This window comes from Schistocerca serialis, chromosome 5 (genome assembly GCF_023864345.2).
Source record: "Schistocerca serialis cubense isolate TAMUIC-IGC-003099 chromosome 5, iqSchSeri2.2, whole genome shotgun sequence".
Taxonomy (NCBI): Eukaryota; Metazoa; Arthropoda; class Insecta; order Orthoptera; family Acrididae; genus Schistocerca; species Schistocerca serialis.
The window spans coordinates 312,072,086-312,096,057 of record NC_064642.1 but is presented as its reverse complement, the minus strand read 5'-3'; the positions used below and the strand labels follow the sequence as shown (position 1 = coordinate 312,096,057).

At 44.5% G+C, this 23,972-nt stretch overlaps 1 protein-coding gene across 1 annotated transcript in view; it reads left to right on the top strand.

The window, feature by feature from the left end:
* LOC126481219 (anaphase-promoting complex subunit 5) overlaps positions 1-23,972 on the top strand; it is a 143,323-nt gene that overhangs the window by 32,613 nt on the left and 86,738 nt on the right. The window contains exon 2 of the mRNA XM_050104823.1: positions 10,306-10,400. Within this exon, the coding sequence (XP_049960780.1) occupies positions 10,306-10,400 (95 nt within the window). The remainder of the gene's footprint in view (positions 1-10,305; positions 10,401-23,972) is intronic.

Genomic DNA, 23,972 nt, shown 5'->3' with positions numbered 1-23,972 from the left:
CTGCATTTTTATATTTTCTCCTTTCATCAATTAAATTCAATATTTCTTCTGTTACCCAAGGGTTTCTACTAGCCCGCGTCTTTTTACCTATTTGATCCTCTGCTCCCTTCGCTACTTCATCCCTCAAAGCTACCCATTCTTCTTCTTCTGTATTTCTTTCCCCCATTCCTGTCAAATGTTCCCTTATGCTCTCCCTGAAACACTGTACAGTCTCTGGTTCTTTCAATTTATCCAGGTCCCATCTCCTTAAATTCCCACCTTTTTGCACTTTCTTCAGTTTTAATCTACAGTTCATAACCAATAGATTGTGGTCAGAGTCCACATCTGCCCCTGGAAATGTCCTACAATTTAAAACCTGGTTCCTAAATTTCTGTCTTACCATTATAAAATCTATCTGATACCTTCAAGTATCTCCAGGGCTCTTCCATGTATACAACCTTCTTTTATGATTCTTAAACCAAGTATTAGCTATGATTAAGTTATGCTCTGCGCAAAATTCTACCAAGCGGCTTCCTGTTTCATTTCTTAGCCCCAATCCATATTCACCTACGTTTCCTTCTCTCCCTTTTCCTACTGATGAATTTCCAGTCACCCATGACTATTAAATTTTCGTCTCCCTTCACTACCTGAATAATTTCTTTTATCTCATCATACATTTCTTCAATTTCTTCGTCATCTGCAGAGCTAGTTGGCATATAAACTTGTACTACTGTAGTAGGTGTGGGCTTCGTGTCTGTCTTGGCCACAATAATGCATTCACCATGCTGTTTGTAGTAGCTTACCCATACACCTATTTTTTTTATTCATTATTAAACCCATTCCTGCATTACCCCTACTTGATTTTGTATTTATAACCCTGTATTCACCTGACCAGAAGTCTTGTTCCTCCTGCCACCAAACTTCACTAATTCCCACTATATCTAACTTTAACTTATCCATTTCCCTTTTTAAATTTTCTAACCTACCTGCCCGATTAAGGGATCTGACATTCCTCGCTCCAATCCGTAGAATGCCAGTTTTCTTTCTCCTGATAACGACGTCCTCTTGAGTAGTCCCCGCCCAGAGATCCGAATGGGGGACTATTTTACCTCCAGAATATTTTACCCAAGAGGACGCCATCATCATTTAATCATACAGTAAAGCTGCATGCCCTCGGGAAAAATTACGGCTGTAGTTTACCCTTGCTTTCAGCCGTTTGCAGTACCAGAACAGCAGGGCCATTTTGGTTAATGTTACAAGGCCAGATCAGTCAATCATCCAGACTGTTGCCCCTGCAACTACTGAAAAGGCTGCTGCCCCTCTTCAGGAACGACACGTTTGTCTGGCCTCTCAACAGATACCCCTCCGTTGTGGTTGCACCTACGGTACGGCTATCTGTATCGTTTAGGCACGCAAGCCTCCCCACCAACGGCAAGGTCCATGGTTCATGGGGGGGGGGGGTTATGGTATGGGTATGTTAAGTGAATGGAGGAGAAGAGGACCCAGGAGGACACACGGAGATGAAACTGGAAGGAAAGAGACCAAGACGAAGACAGAGAGACAGATGGCTGAAAGGAGTGGAAGAATGTGTCTGGAAGAAAGGAGAAGACTGGACCAAGGCGAAGATGGAGAGATGGCGGCAAGACAGAAGACAGTGGAGAGGCTTATGCTCCAAACAGACCCGGCCAGAAGCTGGAAACTGTCAGAGATGATGATGATGATGATGATGATGATGATGATGATGATGATGATGATGATGATGATGTACCTGAAACAAAAAATACTGGAAGTCTCAGAATAGATTATTTGTACAGACTTTTTGCCTTTCTTTTGCACATAGGTGTCTGGGAATGTAAGCTTATAAAAGTTCATATTTGCCCTTTACCAATAAATTATGATTTATTTTTAGATTTTGATTTACCTATTGACAAGTAGTGGATATTAAGTATTTGGTGCAACTCTAGTTCACCTTGAGTAGGTTTATTCTTCAGCAGAAGAGACATAATGACAGTATTTTATCCATGGTGGTTTCCATAAATGTCATTGAAGAAATAACCACAACCAGCCACACTTTTTGATCGAATGATGTATTTCACCAGTGAAATGAATCATGCATTCAAAAGGTGTTTCTGAGATAGTGGCATAATATGTTGGACTCCCAACTTGTGACTGGGTACTTCTTTCGCAACTGGTCATGTACTTTGTTTTAATTTTGCTGTTAATCTCCTTGATCTCTTGGTTTAACGCATCTGAGAATGTCCTTCAGTGTTTACAGTATTGTCAGTGGGTTAAGTCCACAACTGGGATGCAACTGTCCTTCAGATTATGTCACAGCTCTCATATTAAGATTTGCAGAAATGTGTTGTGTATATCATTAAAGGTGCCTGTGTTGTTGACTACCTTCAAAGACTGCTCTTCAAGATTGACATCAAATGTCTGAATTAAGAATTAAAAGTGAGTCCATCTCTTTCTTGTGTGTTTACTGCTTTGGGATTTGATTCTGCTTTGACTTCTTTCTATGTAAATACACGCACCAAAATAAGTTAAGCATATAATTGGTTCTCATATTTTGAAATGAAATAGATGTCCTGTATTGAATTTTTTGATAATACAGAATATTGCGCAAATAAAAACTGCACTATATTTTCTCTTTGAACCAATTATGAAATGAAGAAGGAACATTATTTGAAAAAAAGAAAAAGTTGCAATGTCTCGTAATGTGAAAAAACATAAAATGGTGTGTTTGACACACAACAAACACAATGAGATCAGGCATTATCATCCTGTAGAGGGAATCTTTCCCCAACAGTCTGTGCAAAACCACTAAGTGCCAGAGAATGTTGTTTCCATACACTGCAGCAGTCTTGTTGCCTTCAGTTGGAAAGAATTGTGTGCAGCAGCCATATGTGATACCTGTCCAGAATACGATTCAGCCAGCAGATTATTGGTGATGATCCACAGTCGTTGAGGGATGATTGCATTTCCCAGTTCACCCCAAGTGCAAACAGAGTTGTTGCTGGGGTGCAAGCCTATGCGCACTTAGTGTGTGAACAGTGTTTTGATCCATTGATCTCATGTACTGTAGTCCATGATGTGATGGAGTCAAGAGAGGTTTTCAGGTGTACAGTCCTCCATCATGAAGTTTGTTGCGCAGACTTTGGGTACTTACGATAACCACTGGGGCTTCACGAGCTCGTGGTGCAGAGTAGTTATTGTCTTTGTAGGTTCTCCCTGCAGACATAATTACATACTGGTTCTGAACAGTTGTAATTTTGCGTGGATGGGCTTCGCGGGGTCAATCCGTTATTGAAGGCATTTTGTGAAGCTTTTTTCTCGGTCTGGAGACAACACTTTAATTAATGCAAACAATATTTGCAACGTCAACTTGTCTCATGTTTTGTCCCATCAGTGTGATTATTTTGATATGGTCTGCCATAGCGAGCCTGTCCCAAGGCACTGTGCTGCACTGCAAGGCACATAGACACCTAAGCATTCACAAGAACTCAGCTTTGGTGTACTGCATTTGTTTACAAGCCATGATTGCATGGCCCCTGAGGCAGAGAGGTAACGTTGAACAAGTTTGCATTATGTACACAACCATAAACAACCACCTTCCTACCCCTTTACGGGTCCAGGGATTAGAATATGCCCGAGGTATTCCTGCTTGTCGTAAGAGGCAACTTAAGGGAGTGTCAGACGTTTCAGCCTTTATGTGATGGTCTCTTGTATGGTTTGACCTCCATTTTTCAAAATTTTCCCGAAGAGCGAGCCAATTGGGTAAGGACGCCTTACATGATGCATTGTGTCCATGGTGCCTTGAGATCTTTATCCCACTTTCTTGTCGTCACACTGCAGTCCAGCTCATTCTCCATCTCTTGGGCGAGGACGCCTTCCTGGGTGTGTTTTCCACCATGCACTATGCAGTGTTGCTTTTTGTGCCGACGATGACCATGGACTTCTTTGCACCTCATATCCAGCACGGTAGCCAGTCCGTTGTGGTGGGGCCGCCATGTACCCTGTTGGTTGTAGCCCCCTGACAACACAGGGATCGCTCTGCTGAAGCCTGCGCTGTTAAATCCCCACATACGCCATGGAGTAGATGCCCATATCCCTGAGACATCAGGACTCCTGGCAATGGCCATCCTGCCAGGTGGCCCTTGCTGAGGCTGGGTGGTGCCTTTGGGGAGGGCCCCTGGTCAGAGTGGATTGCATCAAGGCGGATGACGTACGTTGAAGCATACCACGTCATCACTTGCTGGTGATCAAACACCAGCAGTCTCTAAGCGCTCAAAGCATCAGTACAATCCAAAAAAGTATGATCCTACATCATTCCCCTCCTTGGCCACACCGTAGGAGGAACGCCAGGCTAAGGATGGCAGTGAACCTTATTCAACCTGGTAGATCATATGTATGAGAACTGATGGGGTCTCCTTTGTTTTGATGAAGCCACAGTTTTTTGTAGAGATGACAAGTAGATGGCTTGTCCAAAATGAGATCTGGGTCAGTCTTGATGAAAACAGCATCCTCTGCCCAGTCAAGGGCTTTACTCGCTTGTAACAAGTTGGGGGATGTTCCTGTTACCATCACGCCACATAAGAGCTTAAGTATGGTCCAGGGTATTATATTTCACACGGACCTTCTTTTGCAGTCTGACGACGAGCTGCACGCCAATTTAGAACACCGAGGTTTCATTTCATGTGGCACATCCATCGGGGTCCGAGGGATAATCAGTTTGCCACCGGTGCCTTCATCTTGGCCTTGGAGGGTGACACCTTACCCGAGAAGGTCAAGGTGACAGCCTACCGCTGTGATGTTGAGCCATACATCCCTCCCCCGATGTGGTGCTTTAAGTTCGGCCACGTGTCTTCCTGCTGTACTTTCAGCATCACGTGTCAAGATTGTGGATGTCCATCACATCCCAGTAATCCATGTGCCCCGCCTCCCATCTGTGACAACTGCAGAGAGCCTCATTCACCTTGCTCGCCAGACTGCAGGATTTTACAGAAAGAGAGGAAAATCATAATACAAGACCCTGGACCTACACTCAGGCTAAGAGAGAATGAGCGCCTACATCCTGTGGCTATGATCTCTGCATATACAGCTGCTACAAGAACAGTTGTAGCCCCATCAGTTCCGAGAATTCCAGTCGGCTCTCAGAGCCAGAGGGGTACACCTGCCCCCTTGATGGTGGAGGGCACTACCACTGGTTGCTCCCGCACCACCTACCTCAGAAGAACTGCCCCCCCCACCAACCATTGAGAACACTGGTCCCCATTTCTCGGCCAAAGAAGATGAGTCTTTTTCAGCTCCTCTCACCAGGAAGGGGTCCCTTGGGTCACTCCCTTGCCTGCTAGTGGGAAAGTTGACACCCGCCAGTGGCTGAAGAGACGAAAAGTAGCCGGTTGTAGGGCTTCACAATTATCCTCAGTCCTGGAGAGTGAATCAGTGAAGCCCTCTCAGCCAGAGAAACCCAAGGAGCAGCGAGAAAAGTTCAAAAAGAAGATCTCTTAAGACCAAGGAAATTACGGCGCTACCCACACCGCAACTTCCTACAAGCTGTGCGTCTGGGGGTAGGGTGGAGATTCTGGCATCCACTGAGGACCTAGATCTTGCCAGACCCTCAGACACATTGGATATAGACTGCTCAGACAATAAGTTGGTGGCAGCAGGTGACCCTGAGGTGTAAACTGCCTCATTGAATGTTCCATGCCTTCCCAGTCTCATGATGTCATCCTCCAGTGGAATTGCGGCAGTTTTTTCCGCCAGCCGGCAGAGCTACATTAACTGTTAAGCTTTACACCTGCTTTCTGCATTGCCCTCCAGGAAACATGGTTCCTGGCAATGCGGAACCCTGCCCCCCCCTGGCTTAAGGGATATTACAGGACCTGTAGTGACTATAATCGAGTGTCAGGTGGAGATTGCTTTTATGTCCTAAACGGAGTATGCAGTGAAACTGTGCCCCCTTCAAACCCCTCTTGAAGCTGTGGCTGTCGGAATAGGGAAGACACAGGAAATAACTGTCTGCAATGTGTATCTTCCTCCAGATGGTGCAGTACCCCTGAATGTATTAGCTGCGCTGATTGATCAACTCCGTAAACCTTTCCTAGTTTTGGGAGATTTTAACGTCCATAACGCCATCTGGGATGGCATCATGCTTACTAGCCTAGGCAGAGATGTCAAAACTTTTACTGTCTCAGTTTGACCTCTGCCTCTTAAATACTTGTGCTGCCACGCATTTTATTGTGGCTCATTCTAGTTACCTGGCCATTGATTTTATCAATCTGCAGCCCAGGACTTCTCCCATCTATCCACTGGAGAGCACATGATGACCTGTGTGTTAGTGACCACTGCCTCATCCTCGTATCACTGCCCCAGCATCAGGCCCCCAAACGCTTGCCCCAATAGGCTTTAAACAAGGCGGACTGGGAAACTTTCACCTCTGCTGTCACCATTGAATCTCCCCCACACGGTAACATCGGTGTGATGGTTGAACAGGTGACTACAACAATTGTTTCTGTGGCAGAAAACATCATCCCTCGCTCTTTAGGATGGCCCTGGCGAAAAGCAGTCCCTTGGTGGTCACCGGAAGTCCCTGAAGCAATTAAGGAGTGTTGGCGAGCTCTACAGCGGCATAAGTGGCACCCTTCCCTGGAATACCTCATAGCCTTTAAATGGATCCGTGCCTGCGTTCGCCAACTTATCACACAACAGATGGAGAAACTTCCTGGCAGATTAAAACTGTGTGCCGGACCGAGACTCAAACTCAGGACCTCTGCCTTTCGCGGGCAAGTGCTCTACCAACTGAGCTACCCGAGCACGACTCACGCCCCATCCTCACAGCTTCACTTCTGCTAGTACTTCGTCTCCTATCTACCAAACTTTACAGAAGCTCTCCTTCAAACCTTCCTCATTGCTATAGATGGACTTGTGGCGTCCTTCAGTCCCTTGGTCACCCCAGCTCTCTATGTGGATGATTTCTGCATTTGGGTTAATTCCTCTTCGATGGCCTCTACAGAGCGGCAGCTCCAGGAAGCTATACGGCGTGCCTCTGTATGGACCACCTCACACGGGTTTCAATTCTCTCCTTTAAAATTGCAGGTGGTCCACTTCTGTCGCCATATTACAGTCCACCCCGGTCTGGAGGTCTACCTCAATGCACAATGATTACCTGTGGTCCCAAAGTTTCATTTCGTGGGTCATCTTTTCGACAACAAACTCACTTGGCTGCCTCATATCAGACTTCTGAAGGCAGGATGTTTCCGTAAACTCAATGTCCTTTGCTTTTTTGACCACTCCTCTTGGTGTGCGGACCGCTCCACCCTTCTCCGTCTTTATCAGGCTGCTCCTTCCACACTGCGCCTCCTGGATCCGGTCCACCATTGTGGTATCTGTTTGGCCGCTGGTGCCTTCCCAACTAGCCCTGTTGATAGTCTCCTGGTTGAAGCTGGGATCCCCCCCCCCCCCCCCTCCCCTCCGCTTTCTGTTCAGCGGTCCCAGCTTCTGGTTTCTTATGCAACTGCTGTCCATTCCTCTCCCATTCATTCTTCCTATTCTATCCTGTTCCCAGACCAATGACGTCGCCCACCTGATTCCCGCCCTTGGACAGGTTTACTGGTTGGGCTCTGCCTTGCGTCTCTTCTCTGTGATTTTCAGTTTCCTTCTGTGTCCTGTCTCCCATGTCCCCCCCCCCCCCCCCCCGGTTAGTTCCCCAGATTCGGATGGATCTCCGGCAAGGTCCAAAAGATTCAGTTGGCCCCAATGGTGTTCTGTTGGTTTTTTTTTTTTTTTCCGCCGATTTTTATGGGAGCTTCGGGATGCTGTTGTTCGTTACACCGATGACTCTAAATCTGCTGATCATGTGGGATATGCCTTCACGTCCTCTGTTGGCACGGAAAATCATCTCCTGCCAACTACATGTGGGGTGTTTACTGCGGAATTGATGGCAATTTCCCAGGCCTTTGCCTTTATTATGCGGTCCCAACTCAACCGCGTTTTGTTATGTATGGACTCAATGAGTGGCCTTCAGGCTATTGACCAATGTTTTTCCCGCCATCCCTTGGTCTCGGCCATCTATAACAGTCTCACTGATTTTCACCGTGCTGCTGTTTCCATTGACTTCCTTTGGGTCCCTGGCCATGTGGGTATCCCAGGTAATGAGCTTGCTGATCGTTTGGCTGGGGGAGCAGTCACTTATCTCTCCCCCTCCCCTCCTCTGTAACCCCTCCTGCGGTGGATTTACGGCTTCACATCAAATCGCACTTCGCACAATCAAGGGCCAACTCTTGGGAGGCTACCTCCCTGTCTAATAAATTCCAATTCCATGTGATTAAGGTGACACCTGTCCTATGGTGTTCTTCCTTCCGCCTCTCCTAAAAGGACTCAACCATCCTTTATCATCTCTGCATCGGCCATACCAGGCTGGCCCATGGTTTTCTTTTGTGTAATGAGCCACCCCCACTTTGTGGTTGTGGAGCCTTCCAGTCAGTAGCCCACATTTTGGTGGAGTGCCCCCTTCTTTTGGCTGTGTGTACTAAGTGCAGTCTTCCCCACACTTTAACATTGGCAGACGATTCCCGGATGGTTGAACTCCTCCGTGAACGTGGTTTTTATTCTCACTCTGGAGTAGGGGCAGGGCGGTGAGAGTTGTGGTGTCGCCCACTGTAAGCTGTGTTTGGAGATTCCTGACACCCCTCTTTGGCCAAGATCCTCTTTCCTTTCCCTTTTACTCTGTTTTTATCACTTTAGATTTGGTTAGTCTCCATTTACAATACGCACTTTTACATTCTAGTGGTTGAACGCTTTTGAATAGCAGGTGGTCTTGCTTGCACTGCATCAGAGGTGAGATATTTCGTGCCTATAGCATAGCCTTAGGGTTGCTCACTTGCTGACTTCCCTCATTTTGTTTTCACCATTGACAACACGACTGCACTTTTATGTTTTTTAGCTTTTTATCTTTTTGACTTTTCCGAGGTTTCTATCCGTCTGAATGGACCACATTTGAAACAAGGGACTGATGACCTTGCTGTTTGGTCCCTTCAACCCCAATCAACCAACCAACCAATGCTTGATTTTTATGGAAGATCTTTCCGCCCTCTATCTGGCTACCTAGTGCATCCGATGACACAGGCTCTTCAATTGTGTATTATGTACCAATTATTCTCTTAATGCCCTCCAGGGCCTCTGTACTCTATACATGTACCAATCCTTAGTACAGTGAATCCAAGAATGTCTCCACTCACTCGTCAATGATGGGGCCAACATGATATTCGGATGGATCTGTGATCACATTGGAGTGTCAGGGAGTGAAGCTGCCGAAGCTGTTGCCAAGGTTTCAGTCAGACTACCTAGGCCTTTCAGCTGTTCTGTCCCTTCACGTGATCTCTGTGTTGCAGCATGTAGAACCATTGTCACTCTGGCGTGAACACTGGTCTTCTCTATATGAGAACAAACTCCTGGAAATTAAACACCTCCCAACGGCTTGGGTGATTCCCTCTTGGCCTGACAAGATACATTTAGCTTGTCTGCGTATTTGGCACTGTCATTTCAATCATCGTCATTTGTTAAGTGGAGACTCCACACCACTCTGTGCTTACTGCAACCAACCAATAAGTGTGCCATTTTCTGACCAGTGCTGATTTTATAACCATTTGCATTTTAATGTATGTCTGCCATCTGAATTATCAGATACTACAGCAGATATAACATAAGCTGTAGATCAAATTTTAATTTTTATTCATCATTGTAATATGGTGAAGGAAATTTGACTTTCAACCGTTTGAGCATCCTTCCCAGAGGGAATGTGATAGTTTTTAACTGTCCCTCTGTTCTGTTGAATAGGCTCTTGAGTATTATAGACTTCAAATTCATCCGGTAATTGAATTTTTTAAGTGAAAACACAGGTGCTGAATTTTTAAAGTGAAGACACGGGTGCCTATCCCTCGGCTGTTTTGCATCCTAAAGCAACAAAAAACAACAAACTGACAGATGCCTCCATTTGTTGTTAATTGCGGGATGGTGACCATATTCATTGTCGTGAGGCTTGCTGCACTGCTTTACCTCTCTCAGTAAAATAGATATTAATGACGTGCTTGTGCAGTGTGTGTGTGTGTGTGTGTGTGTGTGTGTGTATAGAGGTACTACCCAACCTAAAAACATGTGGCTTGTAATAGCTATAATTGTTAACCTGCAAAGGATGTAAATACTGATGTAATGTTGTCAGTACACTTTCCTCAGTGAGCAATAGCCATTACTGTGGTGATTGACTCATAATTAAGGTTTACCACGTTCATTGCTTGAAGACTGATACACAGCATCTCATATTCACAGCTCGACCAGAGAGACTGATGGATGAAGGCAACTTTTACTCAGTGAAACCATCCCACCGGAGAGACTTCTGCATGTTAATACTGAAACTGATCCAGGTACGTAACTTTTATTTGAGAAGTGAAATGTCTGCGAAGCTTGCCACTGAAGTAGTCAGAAATGCAAAAAAAAAAAAAGTAGTCTTTTGTTTCCTACTGCTTCAATTTGCTGAGAGACTGCAGTATTTCGGAAGGGATGTACTCTCTTGCCATATACTGGGACAGTGATGGTGTCTCTCAGTGAGTCCTATTCCCATACATGTAATCTCCCTGATGTGAAGAAAAATTGTGAGCAAGAGGGAAGAAGAGTGCTTTCAAGGAATGAAGAAAAACCTGCAAAAAAAAAAAAAAAAAAGGTATACATCCCCATAGATAGAAGGAAGTGTTGATCACCAAATTCAGAACAGGCTTTGTTCTTTGACCCACAACTGTCCTCATTCCATAGAACAACAGTATGCAGTAGTTTAAGGATTGGTCAAACAGGCGGCCCACATGGGCAGTGAATGCAACCCTCTGTGAGTTCTGCCTTGCATGCTGTGGCAACATCCTGGTCAAACAGGAGGAGGATTCCCACATTATACCACTCTTGCTCATGGTGGGCAGCTGGCAGGCTATAATTTTTCTGCTGAGAATAAGGCAGACAAGTGTGGACAAGCCTGAGAAATGTCAGAAGATTCTGAAAGATTGGTTGGTGCACACAAATGGCTTTTTTTCTTTCTTTCTTTCTCTCTTTTTTTTTTTTTTTTTCTCCATATAATAGAATCCATACCAAATACAAAAAGGTGGCAGTGGGGAAGGAAAAAGGCACAAATCGGAACCAAATAGAATTAAATCCATACTGCTTAATTTATAAATAAATAAACACTTGTGTAATGTATTATGTTGTGTTGTATTGTATGTTAACTGGGGGCCTAGAAATGACAGAGGCTCCGTCCCCGCCGCAGCCGCAGGGTCCACAACCCCACGACGACTACCGCAGTCCACTTCACCCCTCCGCTGCCCCACACTGAACCCAGGGTTATTGTGTGGTTTGGCCCCTGGTGGACACCCCCCCTCCCCCCAGGGAACATCTTACACCAGACGAGTGTAACCTCTATGTTTGCGTGGTAGAGTAATGGTGATGTACGCTTACATGGAGAACTTGTTTGTGCAGCAATCATCAACATAATGTAGCTGAGGCAGAATAAGGGGAACCAGCCTGCATTGACCATGGTAGATGGAAAACCGCCTAAAAACCATCCACAGACTGGCCGGCTCACCGGACCTCGACACAAATGTGCCGAGCGGATTCGTGCCGGGGACCAGGTGCTCCTTCCCGCCCGGAAAGCGGTGCCTTAGACCACACGGCCAACCAGGCGGTCTTATGTAATATATACTACTACATGATTATTTTTGTGAGAAATATAATTCAGTTTATGTAATAATACACTTACATGAACTTAGTCAACAATTACTTTTCCTTTCCGTATGCCGATTAGGTGATTGATGATGCACGGCTGGAGTCATTCAAGGCTTTCAGTTCAGTGAGCTTGTGTAATGTTTAGTTGTTAATGAAACATAGGAAAACAACTGAAGAAACAGTCTTCACAAAACCACAGTTCCTTGCAAAGAAAGTTAAATTCATAAGTCTCCTTGCTTAATACTGATATAACACAACCACTTTCATTGCTTCCGTGAAGAGAGTACAAATGATAAACTACTACTACTACTGTTAACAGAATCGTCCGTCGGTTCTTGGTAGAACAACATTACAATAAATCAAAAGCACCAGTTTGCTTCAGACATGTCTGAAGACGGTCTTGTGAGCCGAAAACCGTTTAACAGTAAAAGTAACATTGTAGAACAAAAGCAAACTGGTGCTTTTCATTTACTACTACTACTGTTTACAGCAAGCTGTTGAATCACACAGTGAGTGCCATTCAACAGATGATTAGCTTAGCAGATGAAAAGAATCCACCAACTACTACACATTGTGTTTCAAAATTTTATTTGTTGATCAGTTTCATAAAGTGTGTTGCCATTCTCAATGATTGTGAAAGACTTCAGTTTGATTCAGCCCATCTTCAGTGATATTACTCCTTCATCACATTCTAGCTTGTTCACATGGCCGAGCAGTTTCAGTAAAATACTGGTTGCTGGACACAATCTCATATTGTAACCTGAGTCTCTATTCGTCATTGCTGATCATATTCAGCCCCCTCTCTGGGTTTCATAGTGTTAAGAGGGAATGTGCAATATATCAACCTGAGACACCGGTAGAATGGGCTGCTTGAGGAGGAATGGCTCTTGCAGCATGCTTGACACCAATGGGTTGCCACCCTTCCTCTCCAAAATGCTGTAACTGCCAAAAAATCCCTAAAAACTCTGTGTGACCAGGACTATTGTCTAAAGAAGATTGCTTATCAGGAAAGATATTGATAACCTCACTAAATCAGTGATTCCCAAAGTGGTCAACCAGCAAGGGGTCCATGTCAGTGTGACAGGAGGAATTAGGTGTGCATTACATGTAAATTGGGAGTTCACAAGAGCTGACCACATTTATGAAGGTCACAGTGAAAATTCAGAATTCTTCTGTAAGAGCTGGAGCTTTCGTCTGTATATGTCACTGTTCATCTCATCGGCTAAGAGAGAGTGTGGGGCAACTCCTACATCTCCCCTCCCCCTTCCCCTGTGGGTCTGGGGTTAGAATAGGCCCGACGTATTCCTGCCTGCTGTAAGAGGCGACTAAAAGGAGTCTCATACGTTTCAGCCTGTATGTGATGGTCCCCTGTCGGATCTGACGCCCATCTTTTTAAATTTTCCCGAAGAGCGAGCCAATTGAGTAAGGGTGCCTTATGTGGTGTATCGTGTCCATCATACATTGAGATCTTTAGCCCACTTCCTCGTCAACGCACTGCAGTCCCGCTCATTCTTCATGTCTTGGGCGAGGACATCTTCCTGGTTGCGCTTTCCACCATGCACTATGCAGTGTTGCTTTCTGCACTGATGATGACCATGGACTTCTTATCACCTCATATCGAGCACGGTAGCCAGTCCGTTGTGGTGGTGCCGCCATGTACCCTGTTGGTTGTAGCTCCCTGACAACACAGGGATCGCTCTGCTGAAGCCTGCGCTGTTAACTCCCCACGTATGCACTGGAGTAGATGCCCATCTCCCTGAGACATCGGGACTCCCGTCAATGGCTATCCTGCCAGGTGGCACTTGCTGAGGCTGGGTGGCGCCCGTGTGGAGGTCCTCTGGTTGGAGTGGGTGGCTTCAGGGTGGATGACACACCATGAAGCATAGTCGATCATCTCTTGCTGGTGACCTGCCGCCAGCAGTCTCTAAGCGGGAAAAGTCTTACTTCAGTGCTAAGAAATATGACCCCAAATTGTTCCCCTCCCTGTCACACCACGGGAGGAATGCCAGCCTAAGGACAGCAGTGAAGCTTATTCGCCGTGGTATCTCTTATCTACGAGAGTTGATGGGGAATATTTCATGTCCATGAAGCCTCAGATTTTTGTGGAGCGTTTGGAGGACAAGTTTGGGGAGGTGGAGGGCTTGTCCAAAATGCGTTCTGGGTCAGTCTTGATAAAATCAGCATCCTCTTCCCAGTCATGGGCATTACTTGCTTGTGACAAGTTAGGGGATGTTTTTGTTACCATCACACCCCATAAGAGCTTAAATATGGTCCAGGGTATTATATTCTACAGGTGACCTTCTTTGGCAATCCTATGATGAGCTGTGTGCCAATGTAGAGTGGTGAAGCGTTCATTTCGTGCGGCGTGTCCATTGGGGTCTAAGGGATAATCAGGTTGCCATCGGTGACTTCATCTTGGCCTTTGAGGGTGACACATTGCCCGATAAGGTGAAGGTGATGGTCTACCACTGTGACGTCAATCCATATATCCCTCCCCTGATATAGTGCTTTAAGTGCTGGAAGTTCAGCCGTATGTCTTCCCGCTGTACTTACAGCGTCACATGTCGAGATTGTGGACATCCATCGCGTCCCAATACTCCATGTGCCTTGCCTCCCATCTGTGTCAGCTGCGGAGAGCATCATTTACCTTGCTCGTCAGACTGAGGGTTTTTCAGAAAAAGAGGAAAATCATGGAATACAAGACCCTGGACAGACTGACCTACACGGAGGCTAAGAGAAAATGTGAGCGCCTACATCCTGTGGCTATGACCACCTTTTAAGCTGCCACTATGGGAATAGTTGTTACCCCATCAGTTCCTTGCATTCCTGTCGCCTCTGAGAACCAGAAGACTACACCTGTTGCCTTGACGGTGGGAGCCACATTCCTCCCTGTTGCTCCCATACCACCTACTTCGGGAGCAAACCCCCCACCCCCACCCTCCACCCCCAACCGCCAACCATCGGGGATATCAGTCCCCACTTCTGAGCTGGAGAAGTGTAAGTCTTCTTCAGCTCCTCTCACTAGGAAGGGGTTCCTTGGGTCATTCTCTTCCAAGGTTTCTGCTAGTGGGAAAGATGACGCCTGCCAGTGGCTGAAGAGCCCAAATGCAGCTGGTTCTAGGGCTTCACAATTATCCTCAGTTTCGGAGAGTGAATCAGTGAAGCCCTCCCATCAGAGAAACCCAAGAAGCAGTGAGAAAAGTCCAAAAAGAAGATCTCTTAAGACCAAGGAAATTGCGGCGCTACCCACACCACTACTGCCTACAAGCTGTGCATCTGGGGATGAGGTGGAGATTCTGGCATCCACTGAGGACCTAGATCTTGCCGGACCCTCAGACACATTGGTTATAGACTGCTCAGGCAATAAGTTGGTGGCAGCAGGTGACCCTGAGGCGTAAACTGCCTCATTGAATTTCCATGCCTTCCCAGTCTCATGATGTCATTCTCCAGTGGAATTGCGGCGGTTTTTTCCACCAGCTGGCTGAGCTACAACAACTGTTAAGCTTTACACCTGCTTTCTGCATTGCCCTCCAGGAAACATGGTTCCCGGCAATGCGGACGCCTGCTGTCCACAGCTGTAAGGGATATTACAGGAACCATAGCGACTATAATCGAGTGTCACGTGGAGTTTGTGTTTATGTCCTAAACGCAGTCTGCAGTGAAACTGTGCCCCTTCAAACCTCTCTTGAAGCTGTGGCTGTCAGAATAAGGACGAAGCAGGAAATAACTGTCTGCAATGAATATCTTCCTCCAGATTGTGCAGTACCCCTGAATGTATCAGCTGCGCCGATTGATCAACTCTGTAAACCTTTCCTACTTTTGGGAGATTTTAAGGCACATAATTCCATGCCATTGGAGCCACCACACATTTCATTGCGGCTCATTGTAGTTACCTGGTCATTGATTTATCAATCTGCAGCCCAGGCCTCCTCTCATCTATCCACTGGAGAGCACATGATGACCTGTGTGGTAGTGACCACTGTCCCATCTTGCTATCACTGCCCCGGCATCAGGCCCCCAGATGCCTGCCCCGATGGGCTTTAAACAGGGTGGACTGGGAAACTTTCACCTCTGCTGTCATCGTTGAGTCTCCCGCACTTGGGACGTCGATGTGACGGTTGAACAGGTGACTACAACAATTGTTTCTGTGGCAGAAAACACAATCCCTCCCTCTTTAGGGTGCCCCCAGGGAAGGGTAGTCCCTTGGTAGTCGCCGGAAGACGCTGAAGCAATTGAGGAGTGTTGGCGAGCTCTACAGTGGTGTAAGTGGTACCCTTCCGTGGAGCACCTCGTAGCCTTTAAACGGCTTCGTGCCCGTGTTCGCCAATTTATCAGATGATGGAAGCAGGAGTGTTACACGAAATATGTGGCGACCATTGGATGCCATTCGTCATGTTCTGAAGTCTGGGCAAAGATGAAACATGTTTTCGGGTACCAGACCCCACGGGTGTACCTGGCATTAACATTAGAGGGAGCCTTCCACAAGGCGCAGTCGTGGGCTCTAGCCCACTGTTTTCAGTTTTTGGCCACAAAGTCGTGCGTTATGGACTTCTGTCAATGTCTTACCGTTCATCCAGAACCAGAACCTTACCTTAATGACTATCCACTCAATGTAGTGGAGACATATCGATTCTTAGGACTGGTATGCGACACCCGATTGACTTGGCTTCCTCATCTTAAACAGCTTAAGTGTAAGTGCTGGCATCACCTCGATGCTCTCCGCTGCCTGAGCAACATCAACTGCGGTGCAGATGGCTCTACACTGCTGCAGCTCTACAGAGCCCTTGTTCAATCCTGCCTTGACTATGGGAGTCTGGTTTATGGTTTGGCAGCTCCCTCAGCGTTGCGTTTACTCGACCCCGTGCACCACTGTGGCATTTGCCTAGCGACAGAAGCTTTTAGGACGAGTCTGGTGACCAGCATCCTTGTGGAGGCTGGGGTTCCTCCATTGCAGGTTAGACATGCACAACTGCTGGCCAGTTATGTTGCCCACGTTCAGAGTTCTCCTGCGCATCCGATTCGCCATCTCATTTTCCCACCCACGGCGGTTAATCTGCTGCATTGACAGCCCAGGTCATCAGGGCTTCCAATTGCAGTTCGTGTCCGATTCCTTCTCTCTGAACTAGAGTCCTTGCCTTTACCACCTATACTTGCGGCCCATTCATGTACACCTCCATGGTGTACACCTAGGCCGCATCTTCGCCTGGACCTTTCACATGGCTCTAAGGACTCAGTTAACCCCCGGCTCTCCACTGCCACTTCCTCTCAATTCTTGACATGTGAGAATAAGGAGGACACTAACTGGTTTACACGGACGGCTCGATGGCTGATACTCACGTCGGCTTCACGTATGGGCATCGAGGACATATTGACAGCATTACTTTCCCATTGGGTGCAACGTTTTCACTACCGAGCTGGTGGCTGTATCTCGTTCTCTTGAGCACTTCTGTTCATGCCCTGGGGTGTCATTTCTTCTGTGTACTTACTCTTTGAGCAACCTACAAGCTATCGACCAGTGCTACCCTCATCATCCTTTGGTAGCAACCATACAGGAGTCCATCTATGCCCTGGAACAGTCCAGTCATTCAGTGGTGTCTGGACGGCAGGTCACGTCGGCATCCCTAGCAACGAACTTACCGACACGCTGGCCAAAAAGGCTACATGGAAACCTCTTATGGGGATCGTCTTATCTGCAGCTGACATGTGTTCAGTACTACGCTGCAAGGTTTTGCAGCTTTGGAAGACAATGTGAAATAACCTAAGCACACACAACAATCTGCGTGCCATTAAGGAGACTACAAATGTGTGGCAGTCCTCCTGCGGGTCTCTCGCAGGGACTATGTGGTTCTCCGCCATTCCGCAGTGGCCACGCCTGGGTGACACACGGCTATTTCCTGCACCATGATGACCCACCTCAGTGTCGGTGTGTCGCCTGGCTGACAGTGGCCCACATCTTGGTGAGCTGCCATTAATTTTAGCTGAAAACACCTCATCAGCCCTTTATGTTCTCCATTCTAATGCTTTTAGGATGAATGTTTTAATGTGTGCAGAGTGGTTGGCTTTTCCTTTTTATTCAGTGGTCAGCCAGCCACCGTCATCTGCTCTCTTGTTTTTACCCCTTCTACCTGTTCCTTGCTTCTCTCTGTAGTCTTCTTTTCCTGTTTTGTCCATGGTAGTATTGGTTGTCCTTGTGTCATTCTTCTGGTTCTTCCTATCTCTTGAAGATACACTTTGTGGTAGTTTATACACAAAGTGACATCTTGCTGTGGGCCACATTTATGAACAGTGTAAAAGGTCATACCTAGACAAGTTCTGGTCCATTGCAGTAAAAGAGAGTGTGAGGCACGAAGCGTTTAACTTGGTGCCAGTTAGCAGGAGACAGGGGGACGGGGGGCCTCGGAAGATATTTTATAAAGTATCTAAATAAAACCCATTACTGGACAAACCCGAGATACATGTAAATTTCCTAAAATTTTTGAAAAGCCAATTACCGGTTAACATACATGACAAATTAATGACCACTCCTGGGCACAATATAGAGAATTTCCTCTCAGTTCTTGATTCCATTTATTTTATCTGTGAAGAGAGACCTGCGCAACCAAAAAGTGACAGTGAACAAAACAGTGGAAATGGCAATAACAACCAACGTGGTTGGCAGCCATATCCCCCTCACAGCAATACCAACAGGAACTAATTTGGTAACAGAAGCAGACAAAAATTCAAGTAAGGATATCAAAATAACCAAGTGCAGAATTTCAATTGGTCAGGATTTAATGGCCAGAGAGGTTATAGTTTGCAAGCGTACAATCGGCACCCCCTATAGAGGAAAGCCTGTGCGCCCGCTCAGTGATGTCACGCACAGTGTGTGGTGCCGTTGCTCGCAGTCCGTTTGGCCGTAGCAGTAGATTGTAAAGGGATCCGGGCGACAAAAATTCGTAAAGAAATCTAATGTACCTCTCTCATGAATTACAAGATTTCCTTTCTGAAATGACCCGGTTCCTTTGTCTGTAACTTATTTCTGCATACCTTTTGGCCCCGACAAAAAAAAGTGGCTGTAATAATTTTCACTATCTGAGGCATCGAAACTCCCAAATGAATGGACCTATTTCATTGTAGTTTATTTTATTTTATTCTGGTATTGTTACATTCCATCATGGATTTTCCATTGTTTGATTTTATTTTATTTTAACGTTGCTTTAATAGCGATTGTCACGACTTGTTTGATGACAGTCTGGTTAGCCGTTCAAAGATCATCAGCTATACCAATGAAAGTGTTTGTGCCAGTGTGCTCTTTTGCAATACCATTCCTAAACTGTAAGTGCTGTAGTATACATTGTAAATCTCGAAAAGGCCTAACTAAAAGTCTGCAACAGTGTATATTTATCTTATATGGCTGACCATCACTCACCATTCTTCCGTTTTGTAGTTGCTGTGGAAGACGACTTTTAATGACAAAAATTTTGATTGAAAGCCACCCATGAAAGATTCTTGTATGCTCTCGTGGACTTTCTATTATGTTCTCCCCCCCCCCCCCCCCCCCCCCCCCCAAAGTTAAATATTGCATCATTCTGACGCAGGTCTAATAGCGTGGACGGCATTTTGCAAAGTAGCACTCTGGTGGCTAACATTTTACGGACATTGTTCACTGTTAATGCCGCTGCTTATTCCTTATGTAGCAAAATCTATTTCAAAACCTGGTCGGCTGATATACCTGTGAATTAAATAAAGAAACGCGAAAATTGGGCAAATAGTGGTTGAATTATAACAGCACCCCCTATAATGGGGCATTGGTAATAAGCAGTTGTATGAGTCGTTTCAAAAACCAACACTGCCATGAAAAAAATGTTCTACATATGTTTTAGTCCACCATTCAGCAAACTTGTATTCATGCTTTTTTAAAATTTAAAGAAATTTCTCATGTTAATAGTTTTAAATGAAATGCAGTTCTAATGAGTGAGATGATCTCTCTTCTCAGTTTGTGCGCCTTTCCCTAAGAAACTTTCTTTCCAGTAAGGAAATCTCACTGGCTCAAGATGAGTATGTAATGGTATTGCCAGAAAGTTTTAGTAGGCCAATACAAATTCCAATGAATTCTCTTTTCTCCTTAAGTTAACTAATATTCAATCTATGTATTCAAATTATGTTGTTGTTGTGGTCTTCAGTCCTGAGACTGGTTTGATGCAGCTCTCCATGCTACTCTACCCTGTGCAAGCTTCATCATCTCCCAGTACCTACTGCAACCTACATCCTTCCGAATCTGTTTAGTGTATTCACCTCTTGGTCTCCCTCTACGATTTTTACCCTCCACGTTGCCCTCCAATACTAAATTGGTGATCCCTTGATGCCTCAGAACATGTTCTACCAACCGATCCCTTCTTCTAGTTAAGTTGTGCCACAAACTTCTCTTCTCCCCAATCCTATTCAATACCTCCTCATTAGTTATATGATCTACCCATTTAATCTTCAACATTCTTCTGTAGCACCACATTTCAAAAGCTTCTATTCTCTTCTTGTTCATACTAGTTACCGTCCATGTTTCACTTCCATACATGGCTACGCCCCATACAAATACTTTCAGAAACGACTTTCTGACACTTAAATCAATACTCAATGTTAACAAATTTATCTTCTTCAGAAACACTTTCCTTGCCATTGCCGGTGTACATTTTATGTCGTCTCTACTTCGACAATCATCAGTTATTTTGCTCCCCAGATAGCAAAACTTCTTTACTACTTTAAGTGTCTCATTTCCTAATCTAATTCCCTCTGCATCACCTGACTTAATTTGACTACATTCTATTGTCCTCGTTTTGCTTTTGTTGATGTTTATCTCATATCCTCCTTTCATGACACTGTCCATTCCATTCAACTGCTCTTCCAAGTCCTTTGCTGTCTCTGACAGAATTACAATGTCATTGGCGAACATCAAAGTTTTTATTTCTTCTCCATGGGTTTTAATACCTACTCCGAATTTTTCTTTTGTTTCCTTCACTGCTTGCTCAATATACAGATTGAATAACATCGGGAATAGGCTACAACCCTGTCTCACTCCATTCCCAACCACTGCTTCCCTTTCATGCCCCTCGACTCTTATAACTGCCATCTGGTTTCTGTACAAGTTGTAAATAGCCTTTTGCTCCCTGTATTTTACCCCTGCCACCTTCAGAATTTGAAAGAAAGTATTCCAGTCAACATTGTCAAAAGCTTTCTCTAAGTCTACAAATGGTAGAAATGTAGGTTTGCCTTTCCTTAATCTAGCTTCTAAGATAAGTCGTAGGGTCAGTACTGCCTCACGTATTCCAGTATTTCTACGGAATCCAAACTGATCTTCCCCGAGGGCAGCTTCTACCAGTTTTTCCATTCGTCTGTAGAGAATACGCGTTAGTATTTTGCATTCGTGACTTGTTAAACTGATGGTTCGGTAATTTTCACATCTGTCAGCACCTGCTTTCTTTGGGATCGGAATTATTATATTCTTCTTGAAGTCTGAGGGTATTTCGCCTGTCTCATACATCTTGCTCACGAGATGGTAGAGTTTTGTCAGGACTGGCTCTCCCAAGGCCGTCAGTAGTTGTAATGGAATGATGTGTACTCCCGGGGCCTTGTTTCGACTCAGGTCTTTCAGTGCTCTGTCAAACTCTTCATGCAGTATCGTATTTCTCATTTCATCTTCATTTACATCCTCTTCCATTTCCATAATATTGTCCTCAAGTACATTGCCCTTGTATAGGCCCTCTATATGCTCCCTCCACCTTTCTGCTTTCCCTTCTTTGCTTAGAACTGGGTTTCCATCAAAGCTCTTGATATTCATGCAAGTGGTTCTCCTTTCTCCAAAGGTCTCTTTATTTTTCGTCTAGGCAGTATCTATCTTACCCCTAGTGAGATAAGCCTCTACATCCTTACATTTGTCCTCTAGCCATCCCTGCTTAGCCATTTTGCACTTCCTGTCGATCACGTTTTTGAGATGTTTGTATTCTTTTTTGCTGCTTCATTTACTGCATTTTTATTTTTTCTCCTTTCATCAATTAAATTGAGTATTTCTTCTTCACACACAGATTTCTACTAGCCCTCATCTTTTTACCTACTAGGTCCTCTGCTGCCTTCACTACTTCATCTCTCAAAGCTACCCATTCTTCTTCTTCTACTGTATTTCTTTCCCCCATTCCTGTCAATTGTTCCCTTATGCTCTCCCTAAAACTCTGTACAATCTTTGGTTTAGTCAGTTTATCCAGGTCCCATCTCCTTAAATTCCTACCTTTATGCAGCTTCTTCAGTTTTAATCTACAGTTCATAACCAATAGATTGTGGTCAGAGTCCACATCTGCCCCTGGAAATGTCTTACAATTTAAAACCTGGTTCCTAATTCTCTGTCTTATCATTATGTAATCTATCTGAAACCCGACAGTATCTGCAGGCTTCTTCCATTTATACAACCTACTTTCATGATTCTTGAACCAAGTGTTAGATATGATTAAGTTGTGCTCTGTGCAAAATTCTATCAGGCGGCTTCCTCTTTCATTTCTTAGCCCCAATCCATATTCACCTACTACATTTCCTTCTCTCCCTTTTCCCACTACCGAATTCCAGTCACCCATGACTAATAAATTTCCGTCTCCCTTCATTATCTGAATAATTTCTTTTATTTCATCATACGTTTCTTCAGTTTCTTCGTCATCTGCGGAGCTAGTTGGCATATAAACTTGTACTACTGTAGTAGGTGTGGGCTTCGTGTCTATCTGGGCCACAATAATGCGTTCACTACGCTGTTTGTAGTAGCTTACCCGCACTTCTATTTTTTTATTCATTATTAAACCGACTCCAGCATTACCCCTATTTGATTTTGTATTTATAACCCTGTATTAATCTATACATTTGAAACAAACTGTTTGCATGAATTACATGTAAAAAAATTTCAGTTATGAAGTAAGCTTTCATTTCATCTGTTGAGAAGTTTTATGAAGTGATGTGACCTGTGATTAAATAATTGTGAAAAATGCACACTTACCTACATTTGGCATCGCATTTGAGCTGCACTGACCAGTGGCTTAGATACTTCATCCTTCCATAAGTTGGGGGGAAAGGGGTGGGGGTGGTGATTCAGCTCTATTTAGTTGCAATAAATTAACAGATCATCATTCCAAAATATATATATACTGGTAAACTATTAGGAACAGTTTAATTGTTTAGAAGTGGAACACAAGTTGCATCTACTGACCATGCTGATATGAATGAATGCAAATGAAAGTAAAAAATTCTGTGTATGAATGAATTTATTTATTTCTCGTATTCATCTTCCATATACTTTTGTTGTCAGTAATCACTAACACATGGAATGAGAGAAATTTTAGATTATATTGGTTCACAATAGAAAATTATAGATGTACAGCATGAATACTATGTAGGTACAAAATAATTAAGACTTTTGGACACAAAGTCAAAACATTAACAAAAAGCACATTCTTGAGACAGAAGTTTCATAATTTCAGGAGTAATAATGATAAAGTTTGAACAACATTAATTAATAAATTGCTATTTTATATTCTCCAGGGTAGTAATGGAAGGTCTTTAAGTAACTGGGACACTAAAAGAATGCAAATAAAACACTGCACCATAAAGTTTTGTGTAGGAGGAATGAATATGAAAGCACTGTAGTAGAAAAATGGCAATGCATATAGACATTATATTAGATCACTCTGTAAATTGCAAGTAATTACCATCTGTAAGTTTATGTTATGTGGCAAAAATGTGTCAAGTGGTGTCGGAATATGATCAGTAATGCATAAGTTGGATCTGGACACATTAATTAGATCAGGTGAGTGAAAAGCAATTGTGATAGGCTTAAGCTTTTTGAATACTCTTTTATAAACAAAGATATTCAAAAAGCCAACAAAGGGCATATCTGACAGTCCACCTCAAATGTTTTCCTTCTCAGCGAAGATGAGCCAACAAGAAGCCACTTTATGGCACAGAGCAAGCATCTATTTAAAGAGCTCAGTCATTAGTGAGCCTGAGGATTAGTGCTTGCAAGAGAAGTGAGAGCTATTCCACAATTACATTACTATTAGATGAGACCTGCCAATCATCATACACAAAGAAGGCCATGAAAGTACTGCAAAGCCCTCCCCTACCAGCTTCTCCATTTGTAATGGTAGTAAAATATTCACAAACATGATTTACAAAAGAAAATGTTTTTAGAAGAATGGGAACTATAATTAATCACCAGAACAAATTAA